At 36.2% G+C, this 24,509-nt stretch overlaps 1 protein-coding gene and 1 long non-coding RNA gene across 2 annotated transcripts in view; one reads left to right on the top strand and one right to left on the bottom strand.

Moving 5' to 3' along the window:
* Positions 1-22,608, bottom strand: part of LOC148115510 (inter-alpha-trypsin inhibitor heavy chain H3-like) — a 42,891-nt gene extending 20,283 nt beyond the window's left edge. Inside the window, exons 1-14 of the mRNA XM_087887759.1 lie at positions 22,516-22,608; positions 21,484-21,504; positions 20,633-20,799; positions 20,010-20,114; positions 19,642-19,804; positions 19,309-19,419; positions 12,955-13,080; positions 12,734-12,850; positions 11,329-11,497; positions 11,055-11,180; positions 10,119-10,300; positions 8,176-8,361; positions 7,095-7,234; positions 6,470-6,624 (exon numbers count right to left, since the gene is read on the bottom strand). Coding sequence (XP_087743885.1) covers positions 6,470-6,624; positions 7,095-7,234; positions 8,176-8,361; positions 10,119-10,300; positions 11,055-11,180; positions 11,329-11,497; positions 12,734-12,850; positions 12,955-13,080; positions 19,309-19,419; positions 19,642-19,804; positions 20,010-20,114; positions 20,633-20,799; positions 21,484-21,504; positions 22,516-22,608 — 1,861 coding nt within the window. The remainder of the gene's footprint in view (positions 1-6,469; positions 6,625-7,094; positions 7,235-8,175; positions 8,362-10,118; positions 10,301-11,054; positions 11,181-11,328; positions 11,498-12,733; positions 12,851-12,954; positions 13,081-19,308; positions 19,420-19,641; positions 19,805-20,009; positions 20,115-20,632; positions 20,800-21,483; positions 21,505-22,515) is intronic.
* On the top strand, positions 20,174-23,949 carry LOC117678202 (uncharacterized). The gene is made up of 2 exons (XR_015732645.1): positions 20,174-20,399; positions 21,170-23,949. It is a non-coding gene; the product is annotated as an uncharacterized LOC117678202 (long non-coding RNA).
* Positions 23,950-24,509: the final 560 nt, after the last annotated feature.

The following is a 24,509-nucleotide window of genomic DNA, read 5'->3' as shown; positions in this document are numbered from 1 at the left end:
TGGGAAGGGGTATAATATAGAATAGAAGGGAAAAATTGAATTTGATTAAGATTACAGATGAGGATGAAGGGTAATATTGGTTTTTTAAAAAAATAGATGAGGAATAAATATGGCAAAAAGAAAATATAGAAATTGTAAATTTAATTGAAATGACTAAACACTGGTTAAATTTGTGAATCAACCAAATACTCTGTTCAAAGAAAATACATTGTATGTTTGTATGTGTGTTTCTAATTATTGCTATTTATTCATATTTGTTCTCTTTTATTCTTTAAAGTTTAACAATTCATTCTTTATCTTAATATCTTTATATTTGTTTGGGGTTGGTTTTCTTTCCTTTCATCTTTTTTATTGTACAGCAATCTTTCTCCTCAAACCTACCACCTCTCTCTTTTCTTTCCTTCTTACTTTCTCTTCCCCCCCTCTTCTTCTCCTTCCTCCTTCCTCTTCCTTTCTCCTTCTCCTCCTCTCTTCCTCCCTCTCTTACTCTCACTCCTACTCTAATTTCCCTTCCCTTCCTTCATCTCTCTCTATTGCTGTATGCTTTTATGCATATGGACTACTCAGAGGGCTGAAAAAGTTATTTTTGACTGGTCCTCGCACTTTTGACCAGTCCTCGAACTTAAGACTGTCCTCACATTTTACGTTTTTGCCCTATCTCCATGATGGCGAACCTATGGCATGGGTGCCACAGGTGGCACACGGAGCCATATCAGTGGGCACACGAGCTCAGCTCTGGCATGCACGTGTGCGCTGGCCTGCTGATTTTCGGGCCTTCTGGTCCCACCGGAAGTTGGCAAATAGCCTGTTTCCAGCCTCCGGAGGGCCTCTGGGGGGGTTGGGAAGGCCGTTTTTGCCCTCTCAAGGCTCCTAGAAAGCCTACTGGGCCAACTGTGCCATCGCATGCCAAAAGTGGGGGGAATGCAGGGGGGTCATGCATGTATGTGTGGGGGGGGCAGGGCACATAGAATTATGGGTGTGGGCACACACACGTGCGACCCTCCTGCGCTCCCCCTGCCTTTGGCACGCGATGGAAAAAAGGTTAGCCATCACTGCCCTATCTTGTCACCATGGTGAAGAGAAGCAGTTGTGAAATGAGTGACACGGTTGTTAAGAATGCTACAATGGGCATGATGACCAGTCATAAGTGCGAAGACCAGTCAAAAGTGCGAGGACCTGTCAGAAATCACGTTTTTCAGCCCTCTGGGTAGTCCTTTTGTGCACATGGACTACTCAGAGGGCTGAAAAAGTTATTTTTAACTGGTCCTTGCACTTTTGACCAGTCCTCGAATTTACAACTGTCCTCACATTTTACATTTTTTGCCCTATCTTATCACCATGGTGAAGAGAAGCAGTTGTGAAATGAGTGACATGGTTGTTAAGAATGCTGCACGGGCATAAATGTGAGGATGGTCATAAGTGTGAGGACCAGTCAAAAGTGCAAGGATCTGTCAGAAATGACTTTTTTCAGCCCTCTGAGTAGTCCCTATATACATAGCCATGGCCACCCAGTCACATGACCAGCTAGCCACGCCCACCCAGTCACATTACCTCTAAGCCACGCCCACAAAATAAGCCACACCCACAAAACCGATAGTAAAAATTTTTAGAACCCACCCCTGGTTGGGGATCACCACAACATGAGGAACTGTATTAATGGGTCGCGGCATTAGGAAGGTTGAGAACCATTGATCTAGAGAATTGGCAAAAATTGTGGTCACACAATTATAAGATGACAATGTCTACAGCATATATTGAGAATTTGTATAAGATGTTTTACAGGTGGCATTTACCCCCGGCGAGGATAGCCAGAATGTTCAAGAATAAATCAGAGAAATGTTGGAAGTGTCACCAGATGCCAGGATCATATTACCATATGCGGTGGACATGCGGAGAAGCAAAAAGATATTGGACTAAGATACACACGTGGCTGGAAAAAATGATAAAGAGATACACTGATTTTAAACCAGAAATATTTTTATTAGGGATCTTACCAGAGACATATAATAGAGATTTGCAATATTTAATTGTGAATGTTTTAACAGCGGCTAGAATTGTATTTGCAAAAAACTGGAAAGGAGAGAAAATACCTACTGATGAAGAAATTATCAAGAAAATAATAGAATGTGCTGAAATGAGTAAACTGACATTTGAAATAAGAGAACAGGAAGATAATCAATATTATCTGATATGGGGCATGTTTATTGTTGGATAGATAATAAAATATGCAGATGAAATATGATATATGAAGTGAAATTAAGATGTACTGTGTAAAAATTTGTTTTTTGGGAACAGAACTATGTGTCATAGATTGATGTTCTGAAGATAATGTGAGCATAAAAGGATACTAACCGACCGATACACTGTCTGGAATTGTTTGAAAGGAAGATATTTTTATGTTGTTTTTTGTTTGAAAATAAAAAATTGTTTAAAAAAAAAACAAAAACACCCACGCAGAGGTTTCAGACTGAAGTCAGAATGCCAGATCAATTATGGCTGATTTTTACTTTTAGCATGGATCTGTTGGAACAAACAGTCCAAATTTTCTCCCAGCATTGTCTGTAATACAATTCCTTTAAATATTTGGTTGTTGTTTTTATTAGATGTGGATATAAGGCACATCTACATCCTGGATGTAAGGCAATTCTCATCTGCACTAGCATGGTGAACAGAATTCAAATGTAATTTTGCTTATAATCAACCAAGCTGTACAATAAATTTAAGAAAATTAGGCTAGTACTTTAAATTTTATATAATTAAACCTATGTATTTAGAAAATTGCTCTGAGCAATTTTATCTTCAACTGTTTCCAAGGGTAGAGAGCAGGGGTGGGTTCTACTTACCTTAATATCAGTTTGCAGGGGGCCGCACACTCTTCTGCGCAAGCGCAGAAGCATTTTGATGATGTCGGGGTCGGTGGGCGAAGCCTCCTGCTGATTTTATTAACGGTTCTATAGAATTGGTGCGAAATAGGGGCAACCCACCACTGGTGGAGAGAGGGGCGAGGGAGAGAGACAGAGACAGAGACAGAGAGCGCTGACGAATAGGATGGGAAGATATGAGATCCAAGCTAACCTTATTTAAAACACCATTGACTTATTATTGCTGTATTTGCTTCTTTTCAATTAGGTCTGGAACTCATCATTCAAACTAAAATTTTATAATAAGATCATATTCATATAGAACAAAGGCAAAGAATTACAACTCAGTTTACCTTCAGCTGTTTCCAAGGATGATAAAAGATGGAGGGAGGGAGGGAGAGAGAGAGAGAAAGAGAAACATTATTTTTTTTGCTAAACTAGTTTGACTGCAAAAAAATTATAGTTGACCTATCATAATAAGAATAGACTGGAGGGTGCACACAATGTCAATAATATGTCTCCAGGAAGCTATTTTTATTTTTTTTTAAAAAAACTAATTGAAGTAAACAGCTACTTCCTTTTAAAAGGGCTTGACCCAAAGTCTTCTCTAATTACTCATGTTACAAAACATAGTTTATACATAAAATCACTCCCTTCCCCTTCCTCCATTGATTCATTTCATGCATTTATTTTAAGGTGACCAGACGTCCCGCTTTTGGCGGGACAGTCCCGCTTTTGAGCAATTTGTCCCGCGTCCCGCGGCGTTTCAAAAAAGTCCCGATTTTTCTTGAGCCCCAGCTGATGGCTAGAAGAAAAAAAAACTGTTTAAACTCTTGCCCGGGGCTTCAAAGGGCCGCCCTACAGGCAATCAGTGTAAAGCAGTTTTTTTTTTCCCTAGTTAAGCTTCAGAAACGAAACCGAAACCAGGGTCTTTGGTGCAGCGTGACAAAATGAGGCAGAGAGAGATTTATTTTTATTTTTATTTTTCCTCCCCAAAAAAGGTAGGTGAAAAACTGCAAACAATGGGAAATTTAGGAGGAGAGTTCAAGATTTTAAAACACAAAGGAAAAAAAGCTGTATTTAACTAGGGAATTGTAATAATTGAGATACTATTAATTGTATATTGTGTTGAAAGCAGAAATGGTTAAGTTGTGGTTCGGAGGAATATATGGGAGAAATTATTTGGTTTATTATTATTGGTAAATATAATTAATTGATTTGTAAGAAATTGGATTGCATGGAAATAATTGGAATATTCATGTTCATATTGATTGATATACAAAAAAGATAGTTATATAACTAATTGATTTATATTAAAATGTTGAATTTGTATTAAACAACTGTATTACATAATTACATAATTAAACAATGTGAGGATGGATATAAAAATAGATGACAATGGGAAGGGGTATAATATAGAATAGAAGGGAAAAATTGAATTTGATTAAGATTAGAGATGAGGATGAAGGGTAATATTGGTTTTTTTAAAAAATAGATGAGGAATAAATATGGCAAAAAGGAAATATAGAAATTGTAAATTTAATTGAAATGACTAAACGCTGTTTAAATTTGTGAACCAGCCAAATATTCTGTTCAAAGAAAATACATTGTATGTTTGTATGTGAGTTTCTAATTATTGCTATTTATTCATATTTGTTCTCTTTTATTCTTTAAAGTTTAACAATTCATTCTTTATCTTAATATCTTTATATTTGCTTGGGGTTGGCTTTCTTCCCTTTCATCTTTTTTATTGTACAGCAATCTTTCTCCTCAAACCTACCACCTCTCTCTTTCCTTTCCTTCTTACTTTCTCTTCCCCCCACCCTCTTTTTCTCCTCCCTACTTCCTCTTTCTTTCTCCTTCTCCTCCTCTCTTCCTCCCTCTCTTACCCTCACTCCTACTCTAATTTCCATTCCTTCATCCCTCTCTATTGCTGTAATCCTTTAATGCATATGGACTACTCAGAGGGCTGAAAAAGTTATTTTTGACTGGTCCTCACACTTTTGACCAGTCCTCGAACTTACGACTGTCCTCACATTTTACATTTTTGCCCTATCTTGTCACCATGTTGAAGAGAAGCAGTTGTGAAATGAGTGACATGGTTGTTAAGAATGCTGCACGGGCATAAATGTGAGGATGGTCATAAGTGTGAGGACCAGTCAAAAGTGCGAGGACCTGTCAGAAATGACTTTTTTCAGCCCTCTGGTTAGTCCTTTTGTGCATATGGACTACTCAGAGGGCTGAAAAAGTTATTTTTGACTGGTCCTCACACTTTTGACCAGTCCTCGAACTTACGACTGTCCTCACATTTTACATTTTTGCCCTATCTTGTCACCTTGTTGAAGAGAAGCAGTTGTGAAATGAGTGACATGGTTGTTAAGAATGCTGCACGGGCATAAATGTGAGGATGGTCATAAGTGTGAGGACCAGTCAAAAGTGTGAGGACCTGTCAGAAATGACTTTTCAGCCCTCTGAGTAGTCCCTATACACATAGCCATGGCCACCCGGTCACATGACCAGGTAGCCACGCCCACCCAGTCACATGGCCTCCAAGCCACGCCCACACAATAAGCCACGCCCACAATGGTGTCCTTCTTACCAATGTTAAAATCTGTTCACCTTACCCTATAGACATAGCCATGGCCACCCGGTCACATGACCAGCTAGCCACGCCCACCCAGTCACATGACCAGCTAGCCAGGCCCACAAAATAAGCCACGCCCACAATGTCCCTCTTTACCAATGTTAAAATCTGGTCACCTTAATTTATTTAGGAAAGCAGTACCATCAATATTTTATTTCCTTTAATTCTTCCAGAGATAAATTTCATCTTATAGGAATGATAAATTTCAGTTTGCAATCCTTTCATTTCAACTTCATGCTACAATAGGACAAAAACTATGAGGCTTTTCAGAAGGAAGGGACCAAATTAAAGAACAACTGTGGTGAGGTGAGTAGATATGTTTAGTTGAACCCATTGTGGTTTTAGGGTGGGGTGTTCAACCTTGGTCACTTTCAGACCTGTGGACTTCAACTCCCAGAATTCCCCAGCCATCATTGAAGTCCACAGATCTTAAAGTTGCCATGGCTGGAAGGACTTGTTTTAATGCCTGTTTCTTAATCTTAGCAGCAGGTTGGGGAATTCTGGCCTTTGAAGCCCACACATCTTAAAGATGCTAAGTTTGAGAAACATTGCTGTAGCAAGAGATTGCTAAAAATCGCATTTCTACTTGTGTTTTGAAAATATTTAATTTAAAATGTAAAAAATAAGAACAAAAGATGACAAAAGCCATATTGTGAGATTGTTCATTTTAAGTTCTTCTCCATTGGGGAATACATGTAATGTCAAAATGCATGTGGAAAAGAGGTGGAGCTTGTGTTGCCATGCCATGATGCTGCTGACATCAACCTGCTCCCCCTTTGAAGATGCTGTCTGTTTGAAGATGCTGCTGAAAAACATACACCACAAAATTCATGCTTTCCAATCCCGATCTAAGGGGAAAGCATACTACCTGTTGCTCCAGGATATTCTCGACTAGTTGAACTGTGAATATTTTGAATATTGCCCCCAAACCAAATAGACTAATGCCTTATGACAAAATCTGTACCTTCTGTGGGTTTGTCAGCAACTACTTCCTTTTCTTCATTGTCTTCTGGCTTTGTGACAACCATAGATGTTAATGGAGTCACAAACTTATATTTCAGAGACAACTCCAGGGCTTTGGCAGTAATATTTCCTTTTTCATCTCCCTGCGCTACAGCACTAAAAGCAAGGACATTAGAGAAGCATTTAGAAACTGTTTTAACCATGATAATATTAATTATTCATTATTCTTCCACCTTGTAATGCAAAAACATATTGTAAATTGTTCTAAATAATAAAATAAATAGGATATGAGCCTCTTGAATACTTTGGAAACAAAAGACTTGTCTCTAGAAAGAAGAAAGAGATAACCAGGACTTAAAACTAAACTCTATTGTGAAGTTAGAAGACCTGCAATAATTATCTTGCATTATCTAAAGCAATTTAACTTGGGCCAAAAGATCAAATCAACTACAGGCCTAAAATGATGAATAGTTACTAGTCCATTCCAGGCATTATTGCATGAAACTAATTAAACTAATTTTCCCTAAAGTATAATCTTTCTCAAGCAAGTGATTTAAAGTGATTGATTTACCGATCCTCATGGACGTCTCTGGAGTAATCACAAAGTTGAAAAAGTCCTACATTACCGTGCTTCTAGAAGTTGTTGAATGGTGAGATAAGCCCAGAATCTCTCAATATATTCTCCAAATATGTATTGTTGCTCTTCGAAAGCTTTGGTTGTTTCCTCAACATCAGCTTGTTCAGTATAAGTCACCTCATTTAGTGCCTAGACAAAAGAAAAGGATTGGATTTATAATTGCACTATAATTTTTCAGCAGTACACTTTTATACAGATGTTAATTTCTATATTTATGTACATTGAGCAACAGATGGCTGAACTCACATATATCAAAATATTTCAGGCAGTCTTTAAAGGTCTCAATGAACCCCATGGGTTTCTAACACATTACAATTATTAACTGAGAAGATACCTGTATTGTCTTGCAAGTAACTTATATTTTGGTTTTAATATTTTTACTATACATAAATGTGGTTTTATCTCTTGGTTTGAGTTTGGTACAAGCTGGGTTGCTATGGAATCACTATGAAACTATTTTTAATAATAAAGAAATAAGTACCCATTTTCCCTTTCTGCCAAATCTCAAATTAAATCTTACACCAGCCTATGATAAAGTGTGCTGCAACTCAGAAAAAGTTGTGTCTCTGAATAACATTGGCTAGATAGAAAAGATGCCATTAGCCCCCTTCTAATATCTTGTGTTGTGTGGATGATGCTTTCTTTGTCACCCAGGCTCAACATGACCACATAGCTTTCAGTCATGTAAACTAGTGATAATATTGATGTTTCACTGCCTGAAAATCCTTTATGTCAGTCTTATGACAGGTGAAGTTGATATTTAAATGTGGAAGGATGGATTGGATATGGCTTGGCAGTTTAAATTCAGTTTGGCTAAATGCTAAGTGAAATAATTAGCCAATATACCAGTAATCTGGGTGCTGTCCTGTCTCTAAAGCAATATAAATAGAGACTATCTCCAAAATAAAGATTTTCAAGATTACTGTAGTTCTGACTCCTGGAACATTGATAGAGGCAGGTAAACCACCTAATGATTTCCCCTGGAGTATCTACTTTTTTTGTGTGTGTGTTATAGAAACTGGAATCTCGTAACAACATCTTGAGGAATGTTGGACTTCAAAATAACTTACCCCTTGAGCTTTTACTTCTGCTGTGATACTGTTCAGGTCATTGTCTGTAATTCGTCCAGCCACAACTATTTCAGAGCCATCATAATAATGTTTAAAACTATTTTGAGTCAAATCTGAGATGGCATTTTCCTTATAGCCTAACAACACTTCAGTAAGCAAAGGATTGGCTACTTCATCATAAAAACCCTGGAAACAAAATAGATATTGGGGTTATTAAAAACTGTAACACTAAAAGGGTATTTATTCTCAAAATCAAAATATTGCAAATGAGAGGTTGCTTTTTTAGGCACGGTACTTTTCTGTAATCTGAATCTAGACCATCCGGGAAAAGTACTCTGGAAGATAGAACTCTTATTGAAAGTCTTGATTCTTTAAAAATCTTGTCCTTTTTTGATATCTACAATTTTGTATAGATATGGACTCTACTTTAGAAAATTAACTGATGGGATGATGAAACTTATTACTTACAATGGATTCCTATATTTTCTCACTCTATGTTTCATGGTATGTAAACATATTCTGAGTTGATCACCACAATGTGGGAGGGACATATATGCTAATCTTTCTTGGTTACTTTCAGATGCTATACAGCTCTCCTTGAGGATGGGATGAGATATTATTACAAGAGGCCTTCATGGCCTCTTGTAACTGAAAAGAATAATCAGTGATCTTTCTCTGCTTGATAAGAAAATAAATTTATCAGATAGAATGAAAAATCTAGCACTTATGTTTATCTTGTCTAACCAAAATCTCTTGAGAATTGAAGCAAGGGAGGCAGGAATCGTAACAAGATTATAATATATACTGTAAGCACCAGGTTGGAGAAAAATAAATTATGTTCTCTTACTTAGGGGGCGTGCATAAGTACACTAACATGCCTATTGTCCTTGTCATTGTATTTTGTTCTTTTATTCTTGTTCTCATTTTTGTTTTACAAATTCTAATAAATAAATATAAATAAATAAATTTTGCCTTTCAGTGTCATCTTGCCTAAGAATTGAGCCAAAGGCACACCTCTGAACAATGTAGAGCAGGATGCTAGCTGGCAGCAGATCTTTTATCAGTGAGAGGATATGACACAAATTTCTATCTTTTGGTAGCCATGATACACAACTGCTTCTTTTGTTTTAGAATCAATATTGTTTTCTTTTTATGACCCAGTAGTCCTTTAATTTAGAGTAGAGTCAGGGCGACTGGTAGAGCTGAGCATTTACTGGCTGGCTGCCCTTCCTGATGCCTAAGTGGAGTTTACAGCAGATATTTTTCTTTGGGCGAGAAACATCTGCCCCTACCTAGGATTGAACTCTCAACCTTCCAAGTGGGAGGTGAGTGTCTTCACTGCTAGGCCACCATGATGCTCTGTTGAAGAATCAATACATCTTATGACCAACAGAAGCTACTACCAAACTTCATTTGAAGTATAATTCCTGCAGTTTTCAGATGGCAAACATAGGAAATTGTGATAAATGGGAGGAGAGGAGAACAGATGTGTTTTTTCTCATTTCTGAATGCAAGTAAGAGTAGTGTTGTTACCATATCTTGTACTCAGTGTCCTTTCTCTATCAGAGAAATATTTCATCATAAATATTTATAATACTTATAAATTATAAATAAGTAATTATAAATAAATATTTATAATAAATATAATAAATATTTCATCATGACTCTATTGTTACATCCCCAAATCCCCATAACTTTAACCTTAGACTGTATACTGTTGACTTCACCCGTTTCCTAAGGGGCATGCATAAGTGCACCAGCGTGCCTACCGTCCCTTCCTACTGTCTCCATTTATTCGTACACATTTACTATGTTCATATGTTTATACTTATACCTCTTATCATGTACATGTTAGACTAAATAAACAAACAAACAAATAAATAAATAAAAATAAATGAATAAATAAATAAAAATATCAACCTTTCATATGCTTATTCTTCTACCTGTAGTTGTAAGGCTGCATCTGAGTCTTCAAAGATGCGGCGAGCCACACCATTGTTTTCTGTTGCTATTCTCTCTAAAAATGCATAGTCAACATCATGACCAAACCCAAGATTGTATATAGGATATTTTCCTTTAGTTGCATTCTTAGCATTTTCTTGAATCTGCCCGAGATTTGTTACACCTGCACAGAAAGGATCACAAAACACAGTTAAATAGTAGAATGATCTGAAACGTGTTTGTGGGCAGAGCAATCCTGTAACTTTAATACAAGGCTCTACAACTTCCTACCTTTCAGGTTCAAACTCTCCTCCTAATGGGTTGGAAGAGAGTGAGTAATATTGTAATCTGATTCCTTTTTCTTCCTTACTGCCTTTTCCGTGGGAAAAACTGTTGTTGTTGTTAATTAGATGTATTGAATTATAGCCCCTCTTCCCCCCCCCCATTTCAAAATACACTGAAACTGGTGATAGACAATCAATCAACAGCAGCTTCAAAAGTTTAGCAGTCATTTTGGAGTATTTCTGGGAACTTCTCCCAGGACTTCTTTAACGCCTCTCACAATGAATATTAATTTTCAGTCTTTTGAGGTAGGAAGAGAACTGCCCAGTAGCACACAGACAAGTTCTTAATAGATACTGGAGGTGGAACTAGATCTATTTCTGCTGAAAGAAACCTCTTGGAAGTCCATGATTCTAACTGGCCAGTAAGTGCCTCCCACATCTCACAAAGCTGTGAAAAAGATTTGGATACTCTGGTGAGATGCAAGAACATAAATCATCTTCTTTCCAATCTTCTGTAACAGCACAAAGATTTAAAGATGACACATGATCACCAGAGGTTGTGGTATATACCATAGTATGGAGAAGACTATGTGGAAACAAGGAGACTGAATAGCAATCTTTATTCCCATATTCATTGGTCATTCAGCTACTTACCAACAGTGGGATCCCCATCAGATAACATGATAACTAAAGAGGCACTTCTTTCAGGTACAGATTTCAATTCATGAGCTTTATTCAGCATTTCAATGCCAGTCAGTAAACCATCATTAAAATTTGTTCCTGCAATGTGAAAGCAGGGTTTCAAATTTTTTACCATATGAAAATGGAGATTCAAATATTTTCCATGTAGTGTTTTTTTAATATATCCATTTTACTTTAACCTTATTCTAATATAGCAATTTAACTTTAACTTTTTTTTTCTACTTACCTCCCCGTGCCCTTATCTGGTGAATAAATTCCTTTGATTGGTTCACATTCTCTGGTGTAGCTTGAATTAAGTAATCTTTCCATGTTGAAACTGAATATTCAAACAGGATGATATTGAAGTGATCTTCTTCTTTTAAGTCTTCCACTATTTTTGTGAAGGCTTCCTTTGCCTAGAATTATTTTTTAAAATAATGTTATGCCCATGTCCTGCTGTTGCTACCCACATCATATGATGTGACAGATCCTTTGATGAAATTTATTTGCTTGAGATCTTCAATTGTTTAACCCAAGGCTATATACTGTAAAGCTAAATGTTTACTGAGGGGGGAAAAAAACCTTTTTTTTTTGAAAGGTAGATCTCCATACTAAGGCAATACTCCATTGTCTCCTAGCCATGGTCAAAAGATAAGTAATATTGTGCAGCAGTCAGGCTCCACGCTATTGTTCCTGAACCATAAGTATTAAATTTAATATATATTTTTCATAAATAAAAATTGGCTAAGTCTTTTCTGACTTATGTGAGATTTTGCTTTTCTCCAATGAAATTGTAGGAAGTTTGAGATAACATTAAACCTTACTAGAGAAATAGCTAAGGTTTTTTTAAAATGATAATTTCATAACATGTTAATTGTTTTTAAAAATAGTACTGTTATTTAGATTTTTATCTATTTTTAATAATTTTTTTGATTCTTGATCATTTCAAAATAATTTTTTTGATTCTTGATCATTTCAAAATCAAACTGCTTCCTCAAAAAGGTCCTCCTGTATTCACTTTTGCTGTTTTGGGTCCTTGCCCTAGTTGTAAAGCTGAATAAACCAGTTGGCAATGTATTGGTCAAGTTTGCCAATATCCCACATTTCATTCTAATGCTCAAGTGTTTTATTTCTGTAGGAGCCACCTGAGTCTATATGACTTTGAAGCTAAGTAAATATATGGTCTAAATCAGCAATCCCCAACCTTTCTGGCTTGGTGACCCAACGAGGGTGATGGCATTTCTATGAGTGGAGCTTTGTGCGTGAGCACAAGTGTCTGCCACTCACACAAGTAGAGCTTCAAACATGAGCCAAGCGCTTGCCACTCATGTGAATAGAGCTGCATGCACATGTGCGTACTTGCCCATCACTTATGCAGCCCAGTTCCAAACAGGCTGTGATCCAGGAGTTGGGGGCCCCTAGCCTAAATCAACATATATAAAAGAAGGCTTAGCTGAAAGTTAGGATGAATCAGTACATTTCAATTACATTATTAAATACTTTCAAGATTACTATGTTACATATTTTACTATATGTGTAAATCTTGCAAGGCAAAAATAACTTGGAGTAAAAGATTGTAGAATCTGATTTTATGTGCTGTACAATTTTCCATCCTTTTAGCAACAATTTAAGAATTTGTGTTGTTTACTTACTTGCTGAATTTTCTCTCCATACATGGAACCACTGACATCGATTACAAAGGCAACATTCTTAGGTAAACGTTCAAGGATTTTTGGTGCAAAAAAGTGTACAAAGTATCCATTTACTACCTAAAAGACATTGATAAAGATAGTATTCATTTGTGGTAGGGATTTTTTCTTTGGATTTGTTTTTGTGCTGGTATATTAGTCAAGTGTCAAAGAACTAGAGTTACCTGTAAATTATTAGGAGAATCTCTGTTCACATCATACTTAATGACAAAATCTCCATGTAGCAGAGTAGTTGTACAATTGTCACAGGTTCGTTGTTGTTCAATAGTAGGACTGAATGATACATGGCCCTTAAAAAAGAAGAATTCTTCATCTTAGAGTTCAGCAAATGAGGAAAGCAGATTCTGCAGAAGTTTTGCTTTCATTTAGAGATCCAGGATAATGACCCATAATATTTCTCAGTATACTGTATTTTCTGCAGTTTATATTCAAAGATTAGTTCCAAACATGTGTTATCAATTTAGTGCCCTATCTTGTCCTTTGTTGAGTCTTTACAACAGTGAACTAGAGGCCTACAACATTTATAACAAGCTTGAAAGTAGTGCATGGGTATACTTATTACAACAACTAAAATATTCAATACTTGAAGTAATAAACAGCTTATAACTAGTAACTATTGATTCCTTTACTATACATGTAAAATTTCTAAGGAAGGAAGCCTTAGGAGTTTTTAGAGGAATACTGTATATTTCGCACTATAAGACGCTCCAGATTATAAAACGCACATTAGCTTTAGAGGAATAAAACAAGAAAAAAAATCTGCCTCTGCCTCTACCATTCGTTCGCTGCATCCGATTCGCTGTGGCCCATTCGCCGCCACCTGTTTACCACTGCCCATTCACTGCCACCTGTTCACCACCATTCACTGCCACCTGTTCACCGCCATTCACCGCCACTTGTTCACCACTGCCCATTCCCTGCCACCTGCGGGCCACCACCGTGGCCCATTCCCTGCCATCATGGCCCATTCGTCACCGCTATGGCCCATTCACCACCACCACGGCCCATTCGCCGTGGCCCATTCACTGCCATCACTGCCCATTCACCACCACCCGTTCACCACCGTTCGCTGCCGATTGCCACGAATTGGCGGCAATAGGCAGTGATAAGCGGTTGTAGCAGCGATCCCCACTGCCAAGAACTGATCGGCGCTGCACTAACCCCCCTCCCCCGCCGGAATATTAACTCTATAAGACACAGACATTTCCACCCACTTTTTGGGGGGGAGAGTGTGTCTTATAGTCTGAAAAATACAGTATTTAGAATGGGATGAGCCAGGAGTTTCTTTTGAAATTCAGCTGTAGTGTAATTTGAATTATTAAATATTTCAAGATCCAACATTGTATGTACCAGCCTTTCTACATCTGTAGGAACAATGAATGCAAGAAAAGCTAGCAGTGGAAAATTGCATTTTTATCTCCTTTTTTTGGCTAAGAAGACTTACTCTGATATCTTACTCTGCATTGCCTCTTACTGGCTACACTTATACGGTCAGGATTCTTTTTTCTTTCTTTCTTTCTTTCTTTCTTTCTTTCTTTCTTTCTTTCTTTCTTTCTTCTTTCTTTCTTTCTTTCTTTTCTTTTCTTTCTTTCGTCATATTTGCATTATGATATTTATTACTTTTATCTCCTCCTTCTTCACTGATTTTATTCATTATTTTTTTCCATAAGTCTGGATGCACCATACCAGTTCTACATTTAAGCATTGTTTATGTTCTGCAATAAAGAGTCTATTGTAATTGTTGTAAATGTTGTAAGTATTCCTCGATTTACTGTTGTAAATCAAGGAATACTAATATAAGACCAAACGAATGTGAAGCACATTAAGTGTTGGAATCCAAGACGTATGCATATATTTAATACCTCATAAAACTATCCTCTTCACTTCTGCAATGAAATATGCTTAAAATATGAAGATACTAAATGGACACAAGAGATACCTAATTCCCTGCATTCTACTAAAAGATACAGGAAGGCATATTTTGATGATGACAAGGAGTCACTACTAATTGAATATTGAGATTTAACTTAGAAGTGACAGGAGGAGAAGCAATAGTGCAGCTTTCATAGCAAGAAGAAATTATTGAACCTTCATAATAAAGAAGAAATAGAAGTGATGCCATAAGCAGAAACAAAGGCCACTAGAGACTCCCAACCATAGATAAGATACTCAACTCAAGGCAATGCCTTCTAAATGATTTCTCTTCAAGTCGGAGAGGAAGATATCCTAGATACTTCCACAAGGAACCACACTGGAGGGAAGATAAATAGCTACATCCTGGTAGAAAAGATATTGATTTTTTTTTTCTAAGAAAACACAGAGGTACCAAAAGAGAGGAAGTTCTTTGGATACAAATTGGTCTTCACAATTAGTGTGATGCAGAAGACAACATGGCAAAGATTACAATAGAATCTTTGTACCAGCAGTAAAAAACACTTTCATAATAATATTCTTCAGTAGTTTAATTTAGTTTATTAAATGTCTCAATCTCAAAGAATTCAGAGCAGCTTCAAGTGAAATGTTGCTCAATACCTATATGTAAAGACTACTTTCCTATATGAAGGAACGCATATATACGTACGTAAAAGCTACCATGATATCAAATAACTTGAAAAAGAAAGACTTCTTCAAGTTACAGAAGAGCATCCATGGATTCAAACATGCAACTTGATCCTTGTCTATACACCAGATGCAAGAACGAGAAATACACATTGAGATTGTTGTTTCTCTGTACACACATTCTTTTTATTGCCTATCCCTGATATAGGGAAATGCTTGGGAACTACTTTTACTTTTGTGAAGTATCCTTAAATAATTCTGTGCCTGCATCTTTGATTGTGGTTGTCCTGGGCCATGTCTCACTTAGACCCCTGACTGGGACAAAATAACCTATTAGCTGTGTTCCACGAAGCAAATAGATTACTTTTAAGAAATATATTCAAGGGGTCATTCTTTCTTTTCTTTACTTCTGGATAGTGTCATAAGGCACATATCATAAGGCACCATTGTAATTTTTGCTTCTTGCTTGTGAATCTTCTATACTTAATTTCCAAGCAGGGGCTTCTTCTGTACTTACTGTAGGGGAAATCTCCAACCAACATCATGACCAAGATCATGGCATGCTTCCAACTCTTTATAATTAATCCTCAATTAACAATGGGAATTGCGGCTTCCGGTTTGCTCTTCGTCGCTGCCAGACGGTCCCTCGGGACTGCCAGCCCCATCGCCTGTAAAGAGCCGCCTTTACAACGGAAAGGCGGCTCGAAAAACTCCATTTCCATGAGGAAATGTGAGATAGAGCTGGTGGGGGTAGGTAGAGCTCTCTGCGAAGCCCCAAAAGTTTTTTTTTTTTACTTTTGGGGACGAAGCAGATGAGGCTCCCTATTTCCCCCGCCGCCGCTCCGGGTTTTGGGAGACCTCTGCCTTTTTGCAGAGCTAGGCGACGAGAGCAAGCCTATTAAAGAAAACTAACAGATCAATTAAAGAGGATGAGAGCTGGACCTGTGACCCTGAATCGCAAGTATTTTCGTTTATTTTATAAAAGTTACTGAAGAAGGAAAAAAAGAATTTTTAAAATGGCGACTGCCGAGGCTTGAGAAGGGGCTGAAAGGGAAAGTCCTTCCGTCTCCTATTAAGTTACAAAGTAGCGGAATAAATACTCCTGGCTACAATTGAAGATAAAGCTCCACTTTTGTGTTTTCTCTTTCCTGGAGATTTGATATTGATCTTGTTTGGAAAGAAGCTTTTTTTTTCCTTTCTTTGCTTTTCTTTTCTTTCTTAAAAGAGTTTGCCTGTGTGGAAATATGGCGTTTAGACTTACAAAGCCGGACAAACAAGCAGTGGGGGGGGATTCCCCCATCTACAAATTATATGAACAAGTTCTAAACCTACAGTCTCAGAAAACTGATTTTAATATAATTGAATTTCTCTTGGAGGAGATTGTAAGAAGGGATGAGATTGTGAATCAGAACTTTGAAAAATTTAAGCAGGAAATTAAAGAATTGGTGCAATCAAAGTTTGATACTTTGCAACGAAAGATTGCAAAAGTGACTAATGGTTTTTCAGAAATTATGATCAAATTGGATACAAATATTAATTTATTAGAGTCTAAAATGGAGGAAATTGAGGATAATTTGGACAATAAAATACAAAAAATTGAAAATGATTTGATAAACACTCAAGACAATAGCTTAGAAGAAAAACCTAAAATGGAAGCTGATCAAAAGACTTGTAATGTAGAAAACATAAAACAACAGATTGAAAAAGAAGTTTTAATGATGCAATATAATCTCACTGAATATGTGATTAGACTGAGAGGATTACAGGAAAATAACAGAGATGACTTAAGGAAAATATCTTCTGAAATTCTGGCTGGGATCTTAAAGGTTCACCCTGAGGAAGTATTTTGTAGGATTGACAGAGTTTACAGAATAAATTCCTGGATTGCAAAGCAAAGGCAACTGCCTAGAGATGTGGTGATTTATTTTACAGATAAAGAAATAAGAAATAATATTGTGCAAAAATCTTTTAGTTCTACTTTGCAATTGTTTGGAAGAAAGATTTGGATATACAAAGAGCTACCGCCTAAGATGTTATTGGAAAGAAAGAAATTTGGTTTTCTGGTGACTGAGCTTAAAAAACGAAATATTTTATTCAGGTGGGATGCTCCAGTTGGTATAATATTGAGATATCAAGGAGAAAGATACCAATTAAATACTGTTGAAAAAGCGGAAGAATTTTATCAAAAAAATTTGAAAATGAACTCAACATCTTTATGCACAACACAAGATAAGCAGAAGGAATTGGAAATAAAGGAAAAATATCGAGTTACAGAGGCCTCTGTAGATGAATCGCCTTTGGATTCTTTAGACACCTCAGATGGATTATCTATAAATAAGAGAGAAGTGGCATCGGATTCTAATGTGATGATTCATCAAGTCACAGACAAGCATGGAAATCAATTAGTTGATACACAATTTATAGAAAAGAAATATGAGTCACAAAAGCAAAATCAACAAGATCAAGTTATAAATCAGAATGAAAACCGATCAGATGACATACAATTTGTAGAAAGGAGATTAGGATGGAGATCAAACCCACAAAAAGTCAAGAAAAAAAGAAATAGATCTCGCAAAAACAAAAATTCTTAAAATAGGCAACAGCGAAGCCAGTTATTTAAAAAATGACTGAACACATGAAAAGATAGGGGAGGCGAAGTATTGGTTAATATTATCCTGACGAGAGTGACAGATCTCTGCAATGCTGTAATTTTGGGATGTGAAAAGGGCCTTAAATTGTTGGACTGGAATTATCTATTTTGGACTTTTTTTTTTGATAAATATATTATGTTTATGATGAGCTATATGGCAAGAGAGCTATGCTGGGGCATGCAGAAGATCTGGTTGTTACCCCATTATGATGGTGGGAATCAATAATCCTGAAGAAATCCACTATTTCAGATATTATATGGAATACAATTATAATGTCACTCGGGTGGTTGTTTTCTTTTTTTTATATACATGAAGATATTTATTATTGATGGGGGCAGATGATAACTGAGGATTTTGAACATTCTGTTGCAATCAGGATGTTATGTTACCCTAATATGGGTGATGGAGTCAACAATCCAGTGGAAAGACAACAAAGAAGATATTATATGGATTATAAATTTAAAGTCATTGATATTATTTATATAAGGGAATTTTTTTTTTTTTAGTAGGGTGGGCAGAAGAATAAAGATATTAAGAATTGTTACGCATGGTAATTTTGTAGGAATGTGGGTTGATTTAGGCTAGTTTAATGATTGTCTAGTTTAAGAACAGGGATGTTTAAGAGATATATTTACGGGAGTGGAGGAAATGGACAGAGTTGAATAAATGTTAAATTAGGATTTATTATATAGTCTTATAGGGGAAGGCAGCTTTGGAATGTTATATTAATATATACAAAAGAGTAAATGCTACAAAAGAGTAAATGTTAAATTAGGATTTATTATATAGTTTTAAAGTGGAAGGTTATTTTGAAATGTTATATTAATATGTAGATATATGTATGGGGGAGGAAAAAGGGCAGATTATTACTAAATTAGGAGTCATAACAATATTACTGTGCTAAATCAGAAGTTATTATACAATGTTATAGTAGAATGTTATTTTGAAATGTATGGTAAAAGGGGGAAGTAATAATATTAATAATATTATTAGAAAGTAAGGGTCAGTATTTGGAGGAGGGAGTAAGGGGATGGTAAAATATTATATAATCTGTTATGAATTAGGTTTTTATTTTGAAGAAGTCACAGGGGGGATGGGTGGTGAGGGGGGTTAGGGAGGAGGGGGGAAGAAAAAAGGGGGAAAATTTGTATTTGAAAACTTTTTCAATAATAACCCAACTGGGCTTCCCATTGCTACAGAACGTGCTTAGCAAGAAAAATCCTTGCAACCCCAATTGCCATCCCGCTGGTCATTAGGCAAGAACTACCTTGTATGAATCACCCTTCAAGATTCTATTACCAGGCATACCTTTTTTCCTGAAAAAGACTTTTTCACAACTGGTAGCAGTTCGTTGTTGAGGAATGTCCCTTCAACTTCAAGTTCACTGATGCCTTGAGGCTCAAAGATGTTTGCTTCAATCTGTAACATTGATTTAAAATTATGTTGATATTAGCAACACCAACAAAACAAACAAATAAATAAACAGATAGACCAGTAATATAAACTGTAAAAAAAAGTATTAAAAAAGAATTAATTTCATGGTCGTTCATACATTTGTTTCTAAATTAATAGTTCTGAGCATCATTCACAAACGTTTCCAAAAGCTACAAGATGATAAAGTGACAATACATTTGATCGTACCTCAAATTTATTGACAAGCTGTTTTGGGTTGACTTTGATAAACATCTCGTATTTTCCAAACTTTCTCTTCAAGAGTTCTTCATAAGTCAATTGAAAAGTAACTTTGCTGGATGATGCAATATTGACCGAAACACTGAATTTCTCTGTTTTTCTTCCAGCAGCCCTTCACATGTTAAACAAAGTAAGGTTCATAAGATTCAAGAGAGTCATAAAAGAACGATCACGTATCCTGATGATGAATAATATAGCCCACTATTTAATACTTTCTTTTGCTCTTTGTTCATTTATTTAGCATCTGTTTATTGAATAAATACTTAGGACAGGAAATGAAATAATGAAACAGATTCAGTGTGGCCTCACATACTTACTTCACAAGCCCTGCAGTCTGGCCCCTTGAAACTGCTTGTTGATACCGCTTTTGGGCAGCTTCTTTTTCCTTTAGGATTCCAGGATAAGTGACACCATCAATTGTCCTATTGAAAGATACATCAGATATCTGAATATATGTGCAGATATGTTACTTGGGGTTTTTTTGCTTCAGTTTAGCAAGTAAAGGAGATATTTGAGAGGTATAACAAAGAGACTGGAAAGAATGCTGCCTCTATAGGACTGAAAACATACTGAAGAAAGATGAAGAAAGACCTTCTCTGGATATTGCAGAGCAGATTGGTAGAAACTCTAACCAGAGGGCATGTCTATTTCAGAGGAGCTTATTCAACAGGAGACCACATTTTGGATGATCATTAAAAAGAATGAAGGTAAGAATAATGCTGTGATGGAATCAGTTATCTAGACTGGTAAGAACGGAGAGGTTATGAGGGAAGCCTTAGTTTTAGGTTTCCTATTTTGAGCACATAATTGGATTAGGTGGCTACAACATCCTCTGTAACTCTATAATTCTGGTAGTTATTCTGTTAACAATATCTGAATGGCTTAATTATTGCTAAACTGATCTCCAAAGCATATAAAAATAGGAAAATAATGCACATACAAGGTAAAGTTGGAAATGAAGGCTGTTTTGGGGAGCTCCACATCAAACTGAGCTTCCTTGGACACATTGGCACGATTCACAGCTCGACTAGTGATGACATTACGGGAAAACCTGGAAGTAACACTGCAGTCTATTTTCACCCAGTAGATTTCTATGGCGTGAGTGTGCTAGAGAATAGAAAAGTCACATGGTTATACAGAAATGTGCTGCTAATATATTATCTTCATTTTAAACACTTATAGCACAAGGATCTTTCTATACCTCACATTACATACGTAGTATTTATTTTAATGCAGCTAATTACATTTGATTAATGTTTTATTTACTGACAAAGTGCTAATTAAATTGCAACTGACCTCAATCATTTTTTTGTTCCATTCCTGTTATTTTTTTAAAATGAAATCCAAAGGCCACATCTAGAGAACTGTATAATGGACTATATAATGAGGGAAATTGTGGGTCAGATTTTTATCTCTGATCCTCACAGACAAAGTCTTGTATTATATTTTAAAGAAATTTTACTTTCTTTCCATGAAGGGAACGCAAGCAGATATTTGTTACCCTCTGAATCCATGCATGAGGTAGTCTCCTTCATAAAAGTGAGTGATGAAGCCTTTGCACACTTGCATGTGATGGGTACTTTGCAAGACTGAATGAAATATGCCGTTTGCTCAGAGTTAAAACATCCCTTAACACAAGAGGACTGATTTTTGAAGAAATAAACATAACTTTCAAGCTGATGATTTCTTTAAGCCCAGCAATGAAGATACATATGACTAAGAGAAAATATTTGTATTTTGTATGTGCCATCTAAACTTAATGATCAGCATTCTAAATAAAAGGTTACTTACCACATCAGTAGCACTTCTCTTCTACAAATAAAGAGTGAAAAAAAAATAAGTATGACCAAACAACAGATGCTGTATCTTACAAATATGCTGCATAGTAGTTGTATGTTATTCCACATTTCTTTTCATTTTAAGTGAGTAATTCTTTTCACAATAAAGGAGAACTTCCATAAAATGAAGTCTGAATAATCAGCATACATAACCTTGGCTGGGTTCATACCAAACAAATCCCTATCATCTTACCAGCCTGTCTAATTTCAAAACATTAATTACACGAAGAGAAAATAAACAAACATCTGGAAAATATGCCAAAAATTACCACACTAATTAAAATAAATATGATTTAGAAAAACGGTAGTTTTTCTACCGTTCCTCAGAGGCATATCTGTGGAGCTGCCTCAGTTCAATTTTAGGTAAGTTAGGTATAAACATAGGTATGGTGGATAGATCTCCCATGTATGTAATGTATGTATGTATGTGTGTATCTATGTACCACCATACATCCATTTTAAACATGCCATGATCAGACATACATCCTTGCTTTATTCTTTCTTAATTCAGTATCTTCCCCCAAAAAATTACTGAAATGGACAACATGATGTACAGCATATAGATCCAAATAAGGCCAATCAAGTCTGGGTCCAACACAACCCCCCTACGGGTATGTCTCAGCAGCTCATAAAAGAAGTCAAGGACTTGTTAACAGGCACAGTAAGGGACCATAGTCCCTTACTGGCTTCAAATCAAATCTTTAGTATGGTCATAGAGCAGCATAACTTTGCCTGCTTCATATCCAAATGCAGCACATCTGAGCCAGGCAGCTCAGGGCATGAGATTTCATAGGCAACCAGTTTCTATGAACTTTAGAATTTCAGTCAAATTAAGCATACTGGTAAGCAAAGGTATCCTGAATCAGGCAGGCAGAAGGCTGAAGAAGTCTTGAAGGATCTCATATAGTGGATTTGCAGTTGCTGTTCAAAACTTTAAAAAATTCTGAAGGAAAAAAGAAGCAACTTTATACATTTAGCTACATACCTTAATGTTTCTCAAAGAGTTTATCAAAATATCTGAAGTTACAAGAGCAGGAATCAAAGCCAGTAAAACGTAATATGGGATACCCTTCCCCATGTTGGAAGAAAAATAAAAATGTTAGTTTGGAAGGACCTGTATTTGTAGTTAACTTTGTAATTAGTCAAAGAGTAACACCAAAGTAACTATGGCAAATATTTATCTTTGGAAAATGGTTGATGAAATTTCCTCATGAAAGTTAGACAGTCCAAGGCCACAAAAACACTTTTCAGAAATGTGATCATCTTGTGATTTCTTGAACTAGCACTTTGGTCACCTGGATATATTTCCCACTGGAGACTTCTATTTCAATTAAAGTAATTATGTTTTTATGCATGTAAATTAGGACAGGTGTCTCTCCAACCTTTCTGACTAGTGATAATTTGGAATAGTGAGTGCAGTATGTGGGCTATAAAGCACTGTGAAGAGGTATATACCATGTTTTACCGAAAATAAGACCCTGTCTTATATTTTTTTGAACCCTGAAATAAGTGCTTGGCCTTATTGCCATGCGCTCAGAAGCCCGATTGGGCTTATTATCAGGGGATGTCTTATTTTGGGGGAAACAGGGTAAGTCTAAGAGCTATTGCTAAATGCACACATGCAAATCCTTTATTGGATTTCACTTTGCCTTTTCTTTAAAAGAAAGTTTTTATTCTTTTGTCCTCTTTGTTTTGTAATGCAGTAGCTAATACATAAGATACAATATTCTTTATTCTTTATTGGGCAAGTGTGATAGGACATACAAGGAATTTGTCTGCAGTGCATAAGCTCTCAGTAAATATACAAACAACAAAGTAATATAATTATAAGTTATCTATAGTAAATGGTAATAGGAAAGATGAGAAAGATAATAGTAATACACTGATTTCTGAAATAGAGTTTAGATTGTATTTCATTTGACAATTTCTTCACTTGATATAATTGAAAGTAGTAGAATAGCATTTTCCAAAAATTAAAGCAGTGGGGTGGGGGGGGAACAAGTAATACCCACTGCCTTCGAAGAGTGAGGAAAATTCTCAGGGATGACTCTCACCCTGGTCATCACTTCTTTACCCTCCTACCATCGGGAAGGAGATATAGAAGTATAGCCAGCTGCACAAACAGGCTGAAGAACGGTTTTTATCCATGGGCTATCAGACTTCTGAATGAGAAATAACATCATAACTACATAGTTTGATGGACTGCAGGGCCGGCGCAATGTGTAACATGTTCACACTGGTGCAATAGGACTGGGTGTTTTGTTAATATGATTTATTGGGTTAGGGATTTTTTGTCTTCACTGTGAGTTGTATTGTGTGTGGGGGGGGGGGTTTACTGAGGGAGCTCAACCAATCTCACATATGTTCACATATGCAATCACATATGTTGTGCACTGACAATAAAGGTTTGAACTGAAAATTTGGTAAGATTCCATCTTGTTCACCATATTATTTAATATCTATCTAAAGCAGTTGGATTTGCAGCAGTTGTCATCAATGGGTTCGTGACAGTTGCCCATATTTTTCCTTTCTTGCAAACTGGAAGTTTGATATTTTGAGCATCTCTGCATATTAATATTATTCCTGTAATGAGGAATTTTCTTTAGAACAAACTTGCTATTGGACCTCATGCACACACATGCATTTATTAAAATTTAGGCACAGCCTTATTCAGACATTTTAGAGAGATTTTTATGTTGCAACTTACAGGTTTTCCATATTTAACGTTTATTTATATAAACTTGTTTAGACACATTCAGGAGTGAGTAGAAAATAAATGGGTAAATAAAAAAGTTATTGAAACTAAACAACTTATTGAAATTAAATCTCAGCACAAGATATACTAATTGTATTATGAATATTTATTTATTTATTTATTTATTTTAATTTGTATACCGCCCTTCTCCAACAGGACTCAGGGCGGTGAACAGCCATGATAAAACATAACATATAAAATTTAAAAGCATTTTAAAAACATTA

This window comes from Pantherophis guttatus, chromosome 2 (genome assembly GCF_059756535.1).
Source record: "Pantherophis guttatus breed Tessera chromosome 2, ASM5975653v1, whole genome shotgun sequence".
Classification (NCBI taxonomy): domain Eukaryota; kingdom Metazoa; phylum Chordata; class Lepidosauria; order Squamata; family Colubridae; genus Pantherophis; species Pantherophis guttatus.
Note: the sequence above shows the minus strand (reverse complement) of the source record. Positions and strands in the feature narration are given on the sequence as shown.